The sequence below is a fragment of the Bombyx mori genome, chromosome 19 (genome assembly GCF_030269925.1).
Source record: "Bombyx mori chromosome 19, ASM3026992v2".
Taxonomy (NCBI): Eukaryota; Metazoa; Arthropoda; class Insecta; order Lepidoptera; family Bombycidae; genus Bombyx; species Bombyx mori.
The window spans coordinates 3730491-3745872 of NC_085125.1; the positions used below are offsets into that span (position 1 = coordinate 3730491).

At 39.0% G+C, this 15382-nt stretch overlaps 2 protein-coding genes across 2 annotated transcripts; one reads left to right on the plus strand and one right to left on the minus strand.

Moving 5' to 3' along the window:
• The first annotated feature begins 1315 nt into the window (after positions 1 to 1315).
• On the plus strand, positions 1316 to 13422 carry LOC101737230 (glutamate receptor ionotropic, kainate 2). The gene is given in 10 exon segments (XM_062673923.1): positions 1316 to 1415; positions 2818 to 3010; positions 3476 to 3645; positions 5555 to 5781; positions 7070 to 7169; positions 7987 to 8165; positions 9073 to 9195; positions 9869 to 10035; positions 12497 to 12694; positions 13285 to 13422. Coding segments are annotated over 10 exon segments (1470 nt in total). The 5' UTR covers positions 1316 to 1330; the 3' UTR covers positions 13313 to 13422.
• Positions 13423 to 14618: 1196 nt separating this feature from the next.
• LOC101740950 (uncharacterized) lies at positions 14619 to 15361 on the minus strand. The gene has a single exon (XM_004933404.4). The coding sequence runs from the start codon at positions 15255 to 15257 to the stop codon at positions 14766 to 14768; it is 492 nt and encodes a 163-aa protein (XP_004933461.1). The 5' UTR covers positions 15258 to 15361; the 3' UTR covers positions 14619 to 14765.
• Between the last annotated feature and the right edge of the window lie 21 nt (positions 15362 to 15382).

Consider the following 15382-nt stretch of genomic DNA (forward strand, 5'->3'; position numbering starts at 1 on the left):
TAAAAAGAACTATTTATCAAAGCTGCTTGCATCTACTGAATTTGAAGTTACCGGCAAAATGTCTCTATATTCTAGATTTATACATTTTAAAGTCTTTCAGATGCCGAATTGAATTTAGTAAAAGCAGCCAAAGATAAAGGAGTAAGAGCTTCGGGATCTTTGAATACGAGAGTAGCGTATCACGAACAAGATATTGTTTTCCTCGCCGACTTAGACTGCAACGGATCTCATGAATTCCTATATAATGTACGTTTGCTGTGATCATTGCGGAATACTTTCTTCGTGAAATACGGTTATTCATTTAAAATATACTCAAGCTCCTTTCCGTGGTTATTCTTACTATTCTGGAAACTTCTATTTAGAGTATTAACAGCAATTTTCAAAGTATTGTATTGGACCGTCGGTCTATCGAGTAATATTTAACTAGCTCAGTGGATGAACTTTCTTTTCAGCGTAAGCGTACAGACAGCATCATCCGGTCATCGTCCTCGTCGAACCCGTCGCTGGAGACGAAGGGCTCGGCGAGTAATTAACCCACAGCCTACTGAGTTTCTCACCGGATCTTCTCTCTCAGTGGGTCGCGTTTCCGATCCGGTGGTAGATTCAGCGAAGCACGGCTCTTGTTTGGGTTCGTGTTAGCAACGTCGTCAGGCTTGAGCCTCGTGAGCTCACCTAATTCGGCGAATCTAGAATAACAAACACCTCGAGATTACAAAACAAGGTTAAAAAAAGCATCAGCTTAAATGATAAACGAAAATCCATATCTTAGATTATCAAGTTACACTTGTGATTAAACTTGTCAAGTGTAACTTGATAATCTATTGTAATTCTTTTCGCATCAACTTTGATGAACTACAAATATTTCAACAAAACTTATACAAACTAATCGAAAACTTATATCGTATTTTCTATCATCAACGCCAATTTTTTTTAAAACTATCATAATAGAAGGGAATGATGAGTTTCTTAATTTGGGCGTACAGTTTCGATGCCACGTGATTTTTTCAGAACAGACTGCCCGGTATAGGTATTTTAGATAACTTTACCTAATAATATAGCTGTGATTGATGCTCATGATTCAATGTTAAGAGTTCAGTCTTTCTTTCGGCTTGTGCTTCTGACGAAGTCTTGTCCAATCTGGACCAGAATCCAAAAAAAAGGACAGGAAAAATGTAGAAATTCATGTGTTGCTATTTTTGGTCATAATGTTTTTTCTCTTTGTATTTGTTTCCAAATAGACATTTCATCGTTACAGGCCTCTTCAAAAAATCTCTTTCGTTTTCCATACCGTTGGTTGGTACTTCTGAATTCAACTAATGAAGCGAAGTTGATGTATCTCTGGAGAATTCCGCTGTTGATTACCAGCGATTTAGTGCTGGCGCGAAGATATGGAGACCTCTTTGAACTTGTAGAACGTTAGTAGTTTTAAAATGATCAACAGTATTTTTTACGGCTTTGGAATGAGCTCCCCTCCACGGTGTTTCCCAAGCGCTATGACTTGTCCTTCTTCAAACGAGACTTGTGGAGAGTACTCAACGGTAGGCAGCGGCTTGATTCTGCTCCTGGCATTGCTGAAGTCCATGGGCGACGGTAACCACTCACCATCAGGTTGGCCGTATGCTCGTCTGCCTACGAGGGCAATAAAAAAAAATACTATATAGTAGTCTTCCATAACGCCTTACCTAAAGCTAAGATAGTAAAATGGCTTTAAGTGCTTTACTGATTAAGGACAAAGTATTAAATATGTTAGTCTTGTTAATATAATATCAAACTAGTTTGCTAATCTATTCAAATAAAGAAATGAATAAAGCGTGAAAAGGATTTGCGCTTGTGTTAAAGCAAAAATATCCCAGTACCAAATCTAGACTTCTATACTAATATTATAAAAAGGAAAGATTTGTTTGTTTGTTTGTATTGAATAAATTTTGTAGTCGTCGTGGCCTAAAGGATAAGACGTCCGGTGCATTCGTATCGAGCTATGCACCGGTGTTCGAATCTCGCTGGCGGGTACCAATTTTTCTAATGAAATACGTACTCAACAAATGTTCACGATTGACTTCCACGGTGAAGGAATAACATCGTGCAGTAAAAATCAAACCCGCAAAATTATAATTTGCGTAATTACTGGTGGTAGGACTTCTTGTGAGTCCGCACGGGTAGGTACCACCGCCCCGCCTATTTCTGCCGTGAAGCAGTAATGCGTTTCGGTTTCAAGGGTGGGGCAGCCGTTGTGACTATATTGAAACCTTAGAACTATATCTCAAGGTGTGTGGCGCATTTACGTTGTAGATGTCTATGGGCTCCAGTAACCACTTAACACCAGGTGGGCTGTGAGCTCGTCCACACATCTAAGCAATAAAAAAAAAAAAAAAAAAAAAAAAGAATAGACTCCGAAACTACTGAACCGATTTGAAAAATTCTTTCACTGTTTGGAAGCTACACTATTCCCGAGTGACATAGGCTATATAATCTTTTTTGAAAAAAATTAGGGACCCTTACTAAAACTCCAAAAGTTGTAAAAAAATTGCCTAAAATATTCTTTACATCGCGTGCCCTGCGAAAACTATTGATGTTAGAATAAAATAATGTACTACGACTTTCTTGAACACATTATTATTTACAAAAAGTGTCGTGACAGCATATGTCTAACTATTATAGTTTTTATGCCGCAAGTGTTCTTTTATTTAAAAAAATAAAATTAGTAATTAGAATTAGAAAATAAATAGAATTTTTTGTTAAGGACCCGAGCGGAGCCGGAGCGGGCCGCTTATGTTTGATAAATTTCCACTGAACACCCATAAATACTTTGGTTTACAGTACACAAACCAGCTCCAAGTGGTTCCATGATAACCACACCGCGCGGTTTCTTTAATGGTTCGCTAATAGACATGCGCCCTCAGAAAGAGCTCTATAGGAGACGCAGAAACCTAATGGGCCATCATCTGACCATGGCCAATATCATACAAGACAGTAACACCACGAAATACTATTTACCGAGGGATGATAGACTGTAAGGATATTTATTTGAGTACTTTTTAGTAATGGATTTTAATTCTCCAGATGAACTCTTCGGCAGCAAATGATAGGCTATAGAAGTGGTCGTGAAGTCGTCGTGGTCTAAAGGATAAAATAAGACGTCCGGTGCATTCATATCTAGCGGGTATCAATTTTACTAATGAAATACGTACTTAACAAGGGTTCACCATTGACTTCCACGATGAAGGAATAACATCGTGTAATAAAAATCAAACCCGGAAAATTTTAATTTAATGCTTGGCAATGAGCACTTGTAATGTATCATGTAAAGTGAGAAAAGTATAATTGTAATAGGTTTATAAATTGATATATGCTCAGCAGGATATCTATTTTCGTGCCGTTCAAGATGAGTAAATAAGTTTTTTAATTTTTTCTTTTAATTAAAATCATTGCTGATTGTATGGTCTGTATGCCCGTCTGTATTAATATATTTGAATAGGCAGTTACACCACGACGCAGTTGCTAAAGTCTGCTGGGTTTTTGCGAAAGTGGCCTTCGAGCTACTAAATGCGACACCTCGGTACATATTCAGCTACAGATTTGGATATAAAGTGAACGGTCAGTGGTCCGGAATGGTACGGGACATAGGCGATAATAAGGCTGATTTGGGTAAGCGCTACAAGCTGTGGAGATAAAGTACAGGCTAGTGTAGAGAAAGACGTAGTGTACGTAGGCCTGCCACAAGGTGGACTTTTTTTCCCTACCTAAGGTTGAGAAGCTATGTCAGCTTAACCCTAATGAGTAGGTGAGCCCTCGGAGCTCAAACCAGGAGGCGTTGCTAACACTGGCCCTAGCAAGAGCTGTGCTTCGCAGAATCTACCACCGGATCGGAAACGCGACCCACTGAGAAGACACGGCGAGAAACTCAATGGGCTGTGTCTATTAGTTAGTTTACTCGCTGAACCCTTCGTCGAGGTTCGACGAGAAAAGGTGGACCGACGACCTATTGAGGTTCACGAGGATCCGAGGGATGTAATAGCAATATCGCTCACAGATTACCAAGTAGATACTAAGTACAAGTAGTTGTGAAAACACGCTTCGTTGCAACCTTTAAACCTCCGTATGAGATGCACGAATGATTAATTCTGACAAAGGATGGAGATAAGAAATGAAGCTTCATTATTTATTAAAATTTAATTATTTACAACTTAGTCTAATCTAATCTAGTCTAATCTAATATTCTAGTCTATTCTATTCTATAGTTTATCAATTAGAAACAAAAGTATGTATAGTAAATGCACATATGAAGATTACATAATGATAATGGAATTTTTGCATACTAAGATTACGACGTACTGGAATCGACTTAACCTTCACCTTCAATACCTAAGTAAATTATTAAAATAAATAAACACTTATAAATTAATGATTCACATTAAATTCGAACGGTCTGGGACATTATATCATCGTATGGGTGATGGTAACACATGTACATTCAGATTGTAGACTTAGACATTAGCGATTTATTATTTACTCAATTATTTATTGATGATATGTACCATTATGACTAGACCGTAAAAATTAAAATAAGAACCAAAGAATACCTTTGCTTTGGTTCCTGCAACATATAATCGTTACCATAGTCACGTCAACTTGAATAATGGCATTTGCCATAAGATATCAGGTCGGAGTCTTCATCGCATTATATAACAGCTCTCCTAACCTTCAAATAACATAATAAGTAAACTGTCTTTAGTCAACTTCGCAGAGGGTCAAAAACCCCAGTAAGAACTGATTCAGTTTTACTATCAACCCAGAATGTTTTGACGCGATAACGTCTTAAAAATCGATGAACAATCGGCTACGTGAACGAAAAAGTGTCACGTTCCGTTCAGAGCTTGAACGTGCAAGCGAGAGCGCAAAACAAGCGATAGAGAGGCACGATCGGCCCAAGCGTTGGCTTCTGACACATTTAGTTCTCTTTTCGCGTGACGTCAGAGCTAGCAGTTCTGTTACTGACGTTATCACGTAAAACTATCGTCCGTAAACCAACTTTATAGACAATTTATATTTTTGTTTACCAAAAATAATATGATCTTCATTATTCACTGTCTCTCAAAGGAACCAACTGCGTATTGTTCAAAGAACGTCTCGAGATAATTACGTACACGGATCTGGTAGCACCGATGCGGATGCGCTTTGTGTTCAGACAGCCACCGTTGGCATACGTCGCCAATATTTTCGCTTTGCCGTTCTCAACTGGAGTATGGATGGCGGTAGCGATTGACGCGATAATGTCTTAAAAATCGATGAACAATCGGCTACATGAACGAAAAAGTGTCACGTTCCGTTCAGAGCTTGAACGTGCAAGCGAGAGCGCAAAACAAGCGATAGAGAGGCACGATCGGCCCAAGCGTTGGCTTCTGACACATTTAGTTCTCTTTTCGCGTGACGTCAGAGTTAGCAGTTCTGTTACTGACGTTATCACGTAAAACTATCGTCTGTAAACCAACTTTACAGACAATTTATAATTTTGTTTACCAAGAATACGATCTTCACTATTCACTGTCTCTCAAAGGAACCAACTGCGTGCTTTTCAAAGAACGTCTCGAGATAATTACGTACACGGATCTGGTAGCACCGATGCGGATGCGCTTTGTGTTCAGACAGCCACCGTTGGCATACGTCGCCAATATTTTCGCTTTGCCGTTCTCAACTGGAGTATGGATGGCGGTAGCGATAGCTTCAATTGCGTCGACAGTGACGCTATACATTACCAGTCTGTGGGAGATTCGAATCGAAAAGGTAAGACAAAATATCCTTTTAGATCCTTATTTTTAGAATTTTTAGAAGTCGTCGTGGCCTAACGGTTAAGACGTCCGGCGCATTCGTGTTGAGCGATGCACCGGTGCTGGAATTCTGCAGGCGGGCACCAATTTTTCTAATGAAATACGTACTCGACAAATGTTCACAATTGACTTCCACGGTGAAGGAATAACATCGTGTAATAAAAATCAAACCCGCAAAATTATAATTTGCGTAATTACCGGCTAGCAGGACCTTTTGTGAGTCCGCGCGGGTGGGTACCACCACCCTGCCTATTTCTGCCGTGAAGCAGTAATGCGCTTCGGTTTGAAGGGTGGAGCAGCCGTTGTAACTATACTGAGACCTTAGAACTTCTATCTCAAGATGGGTGGCGCATTTACGTTGTGGATGTCTATGGGCTCCAGTAACCACTTAACACCAGGTGGGCTGTGAGCTCGTCTACCCATCTAAGCAATAAAAAAAACAACTGTAGTATATCTATATCTATACTAGGTAATATATAAATCTACAGTGGTTTTTACGGATGTTCCGTTCTAACTACTGAACCATGCATCCGATTGACTTGAAACTCGGTATCCATGTAGAAAATACATGTACTTAATGGATAGGCTAATATTTATGAGTGTTGAACTCCCTACACCAGTTGCGGGGGCGTTAATGATGAGAATCTTTGTGGGGGTGAGAAATTATAATGTTAATTTTAAATGAAGCGGATGGGTACAGCTAGTTACTTAATATTGTTGATGGTATTTGCATTATAGAAAGCCATGTAGGAAATCGAACGAAAAATCTTCAGATTCCGATGTATTACGTATTTGAAGTAAAGAAACCAACACAGTAATTTATGTTACTTACAGTCTGCTAGCGTCTTTGACTCACATAACAAACTAAAGAAGAATAACAAAAGAATTTTGCTATGAAAACAATGAGCTTGTTGACTGTTTGTATGTGTGTCTGGAATAATAATTAATTAGCTTTATATTCCTGTGTCAATCCATATTCTACACGACATATATTCTATCCTTTTACAGCATATAGGATATCATTTATTATCAAGAACATGAAAAGCCTAGTCACGTTCAAACAATGGTACATATTTTGAATAAATTGGATATAGTTTGAACCCTGGGAAGGAAGGCTAGCTCTCATCCCACTGCTGATTACGGGTATTTATCCGTGGCATATAGTGGCATGTCGTATCAACGTGGCGAAACTGCGGACAAAGACCTAGTCGGCTTTTAATGCTTAAAAACTTCCTAATTTGTAGAATCCAACTCAACTAGACGGCAGCATCGGAGATGCATTACTGCTGACAATGAGTGCTGTCACTCAACAGGGCTGCTTCATCGAACCAAGAAGAACACCAGGTAAATGTCCGCCTTTTTTTTTATTGCTTAGATGGGTGGACGAGCTCACAGCCCACCTGGTGTTAAGTGGTTACTGGAGCCCATAGACAACTACAACGTAAATGCGCCACCCACCTTGAGATATAAGTTGTAAGGTCTCAGTATAGTTACAACGGCTGCCCCACCCTTCAAACCGAAACGCATTACTGCTTCACGGCAGAAATAGGCAGGGCGGTGGTACCTACCCGTGCGGACTCACAACAGGTCCTACCACCAGTAAACCTCTTATTATATTAGTCAATAAATGTCTCATATGAAAATGATATTAAGATTTCTCCCCAATGGTAAAAAACCTGGTCTCAAATACGTAAATGCTGCCACCAAACTTGAGATGTCTTAACTCATGTGAGTTTGAACGCTCTATTGTACGCTATGCTTGGCATGACATGGTAGTGTGGAGTACAGAACTGCATGGTATGGTATGGTCGGTATGGTATTGTATGGTACGTTATGGCATGCTAGGTATGGCTTGGCATGGCTTGACATGGTATGGTATTGTGTGGTACGGCACAGTATTGTATGTTATGGCATGGTATGATATGGTACGGTATTTTACGGCATGGCATGGAATGACATAGTGTGGTATGGTACGGTATGGTATGGTATGGTACGGTATTGTATGGTATATTATGGTACGGAACAGCATGGTATGAATAGTATGGTATGGTAAGGTAAGACAAGGCTTGGCATGGCATGGTAGAGTATGGTATTGTATGTGAGGCACGGTATGGTCGGTCATTTTAAAGTCTACTTATTAAAATCCAGGGTGACTTTGCAGGTAGAATAATGGAGTTCATTTTCTTCACGGCGCTAATGGCGTTGTACGCTGCCTACTCTGCTAACATCGTGGTGTTGCTCCAGGCGCCTTCCAATTCCATCACGAGCCTTGCGCAGCTGGCCGCATCCAAGGTCACGTTGGCTGCTAACGATGTGGACTATAATCGATTTGTTTTTAATGTATGATTAATTGATTAGGTTTTTTTATGGGAAGAAGAAGAAGAACTTAAGCGACACAGATGTTACGGCATAAATGTGACGCCTTTTTTCGAAGTCTCATTTGATTGAGATTACCCGCTGTTCTATTTCCGGGGCAGAAACAGGTAGGACGGTGGTGGATCGAGCTTTAAGATCTCACGACGCCCTTTGCCACTTCGATAAAGTGGCACATGAGAATCCACTCATCGTGGCCGCCGGAAAGGACCAAATGGTAAACAGTCGACGTCGCCCAAAACACGTCATTTCAGATCCTTCCGATCCACTAACGGTGCTTTTAGCTACCCCAAGCACCGGTCATCGTTCTCGTCGAACCCGTCGCTTGCGACGAAGGGCTCGGCGAGTAAAGTAAACCCACAGACACAGCCCACTGAGTATCTCGCCGGATTTTCTCAGTGGGTCGCGTTTTCGAATCAGTGGTAGATTCTGCGAACCACGGCTCTTACTATGGTTTGCGTTATGGTCTGGTTTCGGGTATGGGTACGGGTATGGTCTGTCTAGACCATTGGCTTAGGTAAAATAAATAAAAATTAGAACGACGTCCTGTTACTGTATGTAGCTGTTAGTCGAATATATTCTCAGGTGACTGACACAAAATATTTTTCATTACATTTTAGCTGAACTCCAAACATTTACGTATTTATGTTCTCCAAATCGTATATCAGATTAAAAAGCAACCGAACAGTATGCAGATTGTTAGGTATAAGTTCGGTTCGGCTGTGCGGTGCGTCATTTCAAATTAATCTAGATGTACTCTGGATATTTATGCAGAATCTCCAAAGGTCAAGAGAGTCGAGAAAAAAAAACAACAACAAACGAATCCGTCTAAAAACAATATTTATCTTTTACTCAATCCAAACTTTTTATTAAGCTCTACTGAAATTTTCAGGACGACATTGACCCTCTACACGTTTCTGTGCACAAAACGATCATCCCTGACAACGGAAAGCCACGGTTCCACGATATTGTAGATGGAGTCGAGAGGATTCGAAAGGTGGGGTTGGGGGAAAGGGGGGTGGGGTACCTTTATTACTTAATTCTTTAGCACGGCAAAAATAAGCAGGCCTTTGGTAACTAGCCAATCAGGGTTTGCCGTCTGTAACTTGCATAATAACGAACATTCCTAATCATCCTCCAAAAAGTTCACTGAAAAATCTTATTAAATGACCACCATTTTACTGAGATTATATTTCATCCCATATCATCTCATCTCATTTCATTTCATTTCATCCCAGTTGATTAATGTCTCAAATTAATCATCTTCATTTCATTTCACTCCATACCATTATTGGCGGTAGGACCTCTTGTGAGTCTGCGCGGGTAGGTACCACCACCCCGCCTATTTCTGCCGTTAAGCAGTAATGCGTTTCGGTTTGAAGGGTGGGGTAGCCGTTGTAACTGTACTGAGACCTTAGAACTTGTATCTCAAGGTGCGTGGCGTATTTACGTTGTAAATGTCTATGGGCTCCAGTAACCACTTAACATCAGGTGGGCTGTGAGCTCGTCCACTCATCTAAGCAATAAAAAATAAATAATCAAACATATCATTTTTCATAAAATTAAGAATATAAATTAAAATAAGACATGACTTTAAAGGTCTTAGTTACCAGGTCATAAAATCTCTTAAAAAAAACCTCACGATAAACATAATTGAAACCTCTTTTCAGGGTTTATTCGCTTTCCACTCGATAGTCGAGCCGGTCTATCGGCGTATTGAGGAAACATTTCAGGAAAACGAAAAATGTGATCTAACCGAAGTGGACTATATAAACAGCTTAGATGCTTTCACGCCGGTCAAGAAAGATTCTCCGTATTTGGAACTGCTTAGAGTTTCGTAAGCGTTCATTCAAATATTCTATGGATATATTTTGAAGACATTTAAATTAAATACCTAACTACATTTAATTATATTCATTTGCGCATTATCAATGAAAAATATATAGATAATCTATAAAAATATAATATTAATTACTTAATAGAGCAATATACATAAGTGTTTAACTGTTTATTAATTAACGGGTATTCCGACATCTTTATTATAATATTAATATCGGCGCAACGCTACTATTATGTATTATTATACTATTTACTTAAATAAAATAAGATATGTAACTATTTCCTTAATGTTAAAATTATTGGTTAACATTTAATATTAACGTTAATAATTAATTATGACTGTATTCAAGAGAACTCATGAACAAACTACCCCACGTTTTTTTTATTGCTTAGATGGGTGGACGGGCTCACGGCCCCCCTGATGTTAAGCGGTTACCGAAGCCCAAGCCGAAACGCATTAATGCTTCACGGCAGAAATAGGCAGGATGGTGGCACCTATCCGTGCGGACTTACAAGACGTCCTACTACCAGTAATAACGCAAACTATAATTTTTGCGGGTTTGATTTTTATTACACGATTTTATTCCTTCACCGTGGAAGTAATCATGAACATTTGTTAAGTACGTATTTAATTGGAAAAATTGGTACCTGCCGGCGAGATTCGAACGCCGATGCATCGCTACATACGTATGCACCGGACGTCTTATCCTTTAGGCCACGACGACTGCGACGGTGATTATTTTTAAAAACACAATGGCGCCAGTCGCGTCGTCATATTTAATCAGTACTAGCTGACCCGACAGACTTCGTAGTGCCTCAAACGATAAATAAAATACCTAAACTTTTGTATAAAATAAATTTAAGACAAACAAAAGGAATCCGTCCGACGGGGGACACATCAAAGGAAAAACAACATTGTTATTTTTATTTAATTCCGAGCATTTTCATATTTTTCTACCTTTTAAACCTTCTCTGGATTTCTACAAATAATTCAAGACCAAAATTTGCCAAATCGGTCCAGGCGTTCTCGAGTTTTAGCGAGACTAACGAACAGCAATTCATTTTTATATATAACTAGTCAGGTCGTAAGTATTGTCACACAGTAAAAACTTTTCTTTTAGAATGCTGGCCACAAAAAAGTTTATTGAATTCGAATTTCGAATTGTTCATGAAAATAAAAATGTATACTTTTAGAATTTTACTCATTTTTAAATATGGAGGGGACGCTTAAAGAAGACCGTGTTGCAGTTATTGCGTTGCATCGTTGCGGTTACGCGCCAATTCAAATTTTTAACATACTGAAAAATTTGAATATAACCAAAAGATTCGTTTATCGTACCATCAAACGATACAATGAAGACTCTAGTGTAGATGACAGGTCAAGAAGTGGTCGCCCTCGGTCTGTTAGGACTCCAGCAGTGATAAAAGCTGTGAAGGCGCGAATTCAAAGAAATCCCAAACGTAAGCAGAAACTGTTGGCCCTTCAGATGGGGTTAAGCAGAACCACGGTGAAAAGGGTGTTAAATGAAGACTTAGGCTTCGGGCATATCGAAGAAAAACAGGACATCGTTTGAATGCTGGTCTAATGGACCTGAGACTGAAGAGATGCCGCGCTTTGTTGAAGCGGTACGCGGGAAGAATATATTGGGAAATTCTTTTTTCGGATGAAAAAATTTTTACCGTAGAAGAGAGCTACAACAAACAAAATGATAAAGTGTACGCACACAGTAGTGAAGAAGCGAGCAACCGTATTCCGCGTGTCCAACGAGGTCATTTTCCATCCTCGCTCATGGTATGGTTGGGAGTTTCTTATTGGGGCTTAACAGAGGTACATTTTTGTGAGAAAGGTGTAAAAACGAATGCAGTTGTGTACCAAAATACAGTCCTGACGAACCTTGTGGAACCTGTTTCTCATACCATGTTCAATAACAGGCACTGGGTATTCCAACAAGATTCGGCGCCAGCTCATAGAGCGAAGAGCACACAAGACTGGCTGGCGGCGCGTGAAATCGACTTCACCCGGCACGAAGACTGGCCCTCCTCCAGTCCAGATTTGAATCCGTTAGATTACAAGATATAGCAACACTTGGAGGAAAAGGCGTGCTCAAAGCCTCATCCCAACTTGGAGTCACTCAAGACATCCTTGATTAAGGCAGCCGCCGATATTGACATGGACCTCGTTCGTGCTGCGATAGACGACTGGCCGCGCAGATTGAAGGCCTGTATTCAAAATCACGGAGGTCATTTTGAATAAACTTTAGTGTATAAGACTCTATGTTTTGTTAAGTTCATTTTGGTATATGAATGGTTACATAATGAATAAACTTGTTTCAATTATTTTACATTAAACATGTGACAGAATTTATGACCTGACTAGGTATAGATATAGATTAATTTTTGCAGTAATATTCAGGGCAAAAAAAAGAACTAATCATAGACAATCTATTTTACTCGTACAGTTACAAACACGTGCGTGAAGTTGGTATTCAAGCGGCTTTGAACAAGCGCTATCAAGTACCCAAGCCTCGATGCGAGAGCAAAGCGGTCGCATTCAGCAGTGTCGGTCTTCTAGACCTTCGACCGGTCCTTATTATGATGATGTACGGCGTGGCTTTATCTCTAGCGATATTATTAGCGGAAATCATTGTTTTCAAAATGTGGGTATAACTTTTTTATTTTGTACACAGACAGTATAGATCAGTGATGGGCAAAGTACGGCCCGCGGGCCAACTCCGGCCCACGGAAGTAGTTAATCCGACCCGCAGAGAGTCCATCCATCCTAAATATTCTAGTCAGTATTTTGGCGCGTAAAATAAAATCTGACGTTTATAATTGAAAATCTTCGCATTTTTAATGAAAGCTCCAATTTGTTAGGGGTGTTTTGAGCTTTCATTATCATATAATTAACTTGCCATCATTATAATTATCTCGGCAGTCTGTCACAGGTATTAGTTTATTTATTGGAAAAAAACAATTCTTTTCATCTATCTATCACACGCCTCACGTCTCACACGCCTAACAAGGCGTAATAGTAAAAGGTATTTTGTTTATTAAAAAGCTTTAATACAAAATGCATTTTTTCTATAATTCTGGCCCTCTAGGATTTCTTAAACTTTGTGGCCCGCCCTTAAAAGTGTTTGACCAGCACTGGTATAGATATTTTGTTTTTATAACACCACCTTGCATTGAATAAAAACTGCATTGTTACTCAAAATGTTCTAAGCATAAATTTTTTCTTGTTTTTCAGAAAAGAATACAACTGTAATTTTCATTAGCGGAAATTCACTATTGTCTCTCGTCTACAGCAACTTTCTTATAATTAAAGTTTGGTAATAAAAGTTACAATTCACCGTATTCATTTAAATAAAAGTAGACGTATCTAACAGTCTTGTCTTTAATTTTTAAAGTAGAACACTAACTATATGGTATTCTGTCTTTTAAATCTCAACCTCTCAAAATAAAAAAACAGTTCAACCTGCTTTAATATTTTGTTTTTCTTTGTTCATGATGGATAAATCTAGAGATGACCTGAACAAAAATATTACATTGTAAGCACAAAATTTGTAAGGATCCCAAGATCTACTACTACTATTATAATGTTGAGTGACTAAACTTTGAATACTGTGGAAACAAAAATGATCCGCTTTTCAAGCCGAAACGCATGAATAAATCAACCAAATGATATCATCTAGCCCACAACGTATACGCAAGTACAATTATTACTATCTAACCAAACCTGTCAACAAGTAAAACAAACCTAACCAGTCTTTTTTTTTATTGCTTAGATGAATAGACGAGCTCACAGCGCACCTGGTGTTAAGTGGTTACTGGAGCCCATAGACATCTACAACGTAAATGCGCCAGCCACCTTGAGATATAAGTTCTAATGTCTCAGCATAGTTACAACGGCTGCCCCACCCTTCAAACCGAAACGTATTATTGCTTCACGGCAGAATTAGGCAGGGTGGTGGTACCTACCCGCACGGACTCACAAGAGGTCCTAGCACCAGTAATTATGAAAATTGTAATTTTGCGTCCAAAGAAAATCTGAGATAAATATTTCAAATCGGAATAGGTTTTTGATCACGAAAAGCGGAGCGTCGCGTCAATCTTGCGGCCATAGATAATAATTTACCCGTATCAGTGTGCTTCGTGCGAGTTTTTTAACGTTCTCGATAGCGTAAAAGTTAACTCAAATTTGTATGCAGTTAGAACAGCGCCCCTAGCGGCAAACTAAGGTAAACGTTCCAACTCCACTTGTACTAGGAACCAATAGTTCTATAGTTCTTGTTGACTAACAAGAAATAAAAATAATCAATTGAGAGAGCGAATTTCAGGGCCCGTCTGATGATCAGTGATTACCGGAGCCCATGGATACCGTGGAGCCAACGTGATGCCACCACCCATCTTGAAACTAGAGGACAAAGTCTCAATTGTTTTGTGCTAATATGATCGCGAAATGAACCAAGAACCTATATTCATAGTACGACTATTTTCCATAACTTTACCCAGTTATCAATATTCCATCCAATTCATCATCGCAGACTTTATTCTCAACCACGTGTAAAATGAAAAGTAAAGTTTCGTGTTATGTAACTGCCATGAATTTTAATCTGTTTCAATAATACACCTCCTCGTTATAAGAAAAATACGAATAATCAACATTATTTGATTTAAATAGCAATTCATTTCATTCCATTTTCATTCTTCTTCTTCTATCATTCTTCTTCATTCCACTATCTGCTCTTTTAGCTTACTGTGTTTATTTTCTAAGCCTTTGTGGGATCGTAGTGTGGGAGTTTTGCGAGGGGTTTCGACTTTACGAGTCCGAGGCGAACGTTTTCTAATTATTTTTGGAGGAACGGAAATTGGAAACGCTGCTTCTATAATGTTCTGATTTTGTAAGCTCTTAGCTTTTGATTTAATTGGCAATGGCTGTATGTTTTTCTTTCTCTTGGGAACAGAGCATGAATCTCTTTTTGTTTCTTCGTACTGTACTGATGCAGACGTCTTGAAAGGTACCCTCCAATCGTCGAGCTTGCTTTCAGGACCGATTACTGTATTTTGTGAAAGTTTGCTCACCATAGTCTTGAGGTCACCTAAAGTTTTGCCGTGGTCGTTTACGTCATCTTGTAATTTATCAAGTTTCTTTTCGAAATGCTTGAAAGAAATCATAATACGCTGTAAAGCATCAGTGTGGCGCGCTCGCTGTAGTGCCATGATTATGTAAATGTAATATATTCACTGAAATTTTATTGCTTTAGCTTATTTAATTTTATTTTTTGTGTCACTTAGACATTTGTATGTTTTTGAGAATTTTTATCAAGGAGCTTTTTCTATCACGA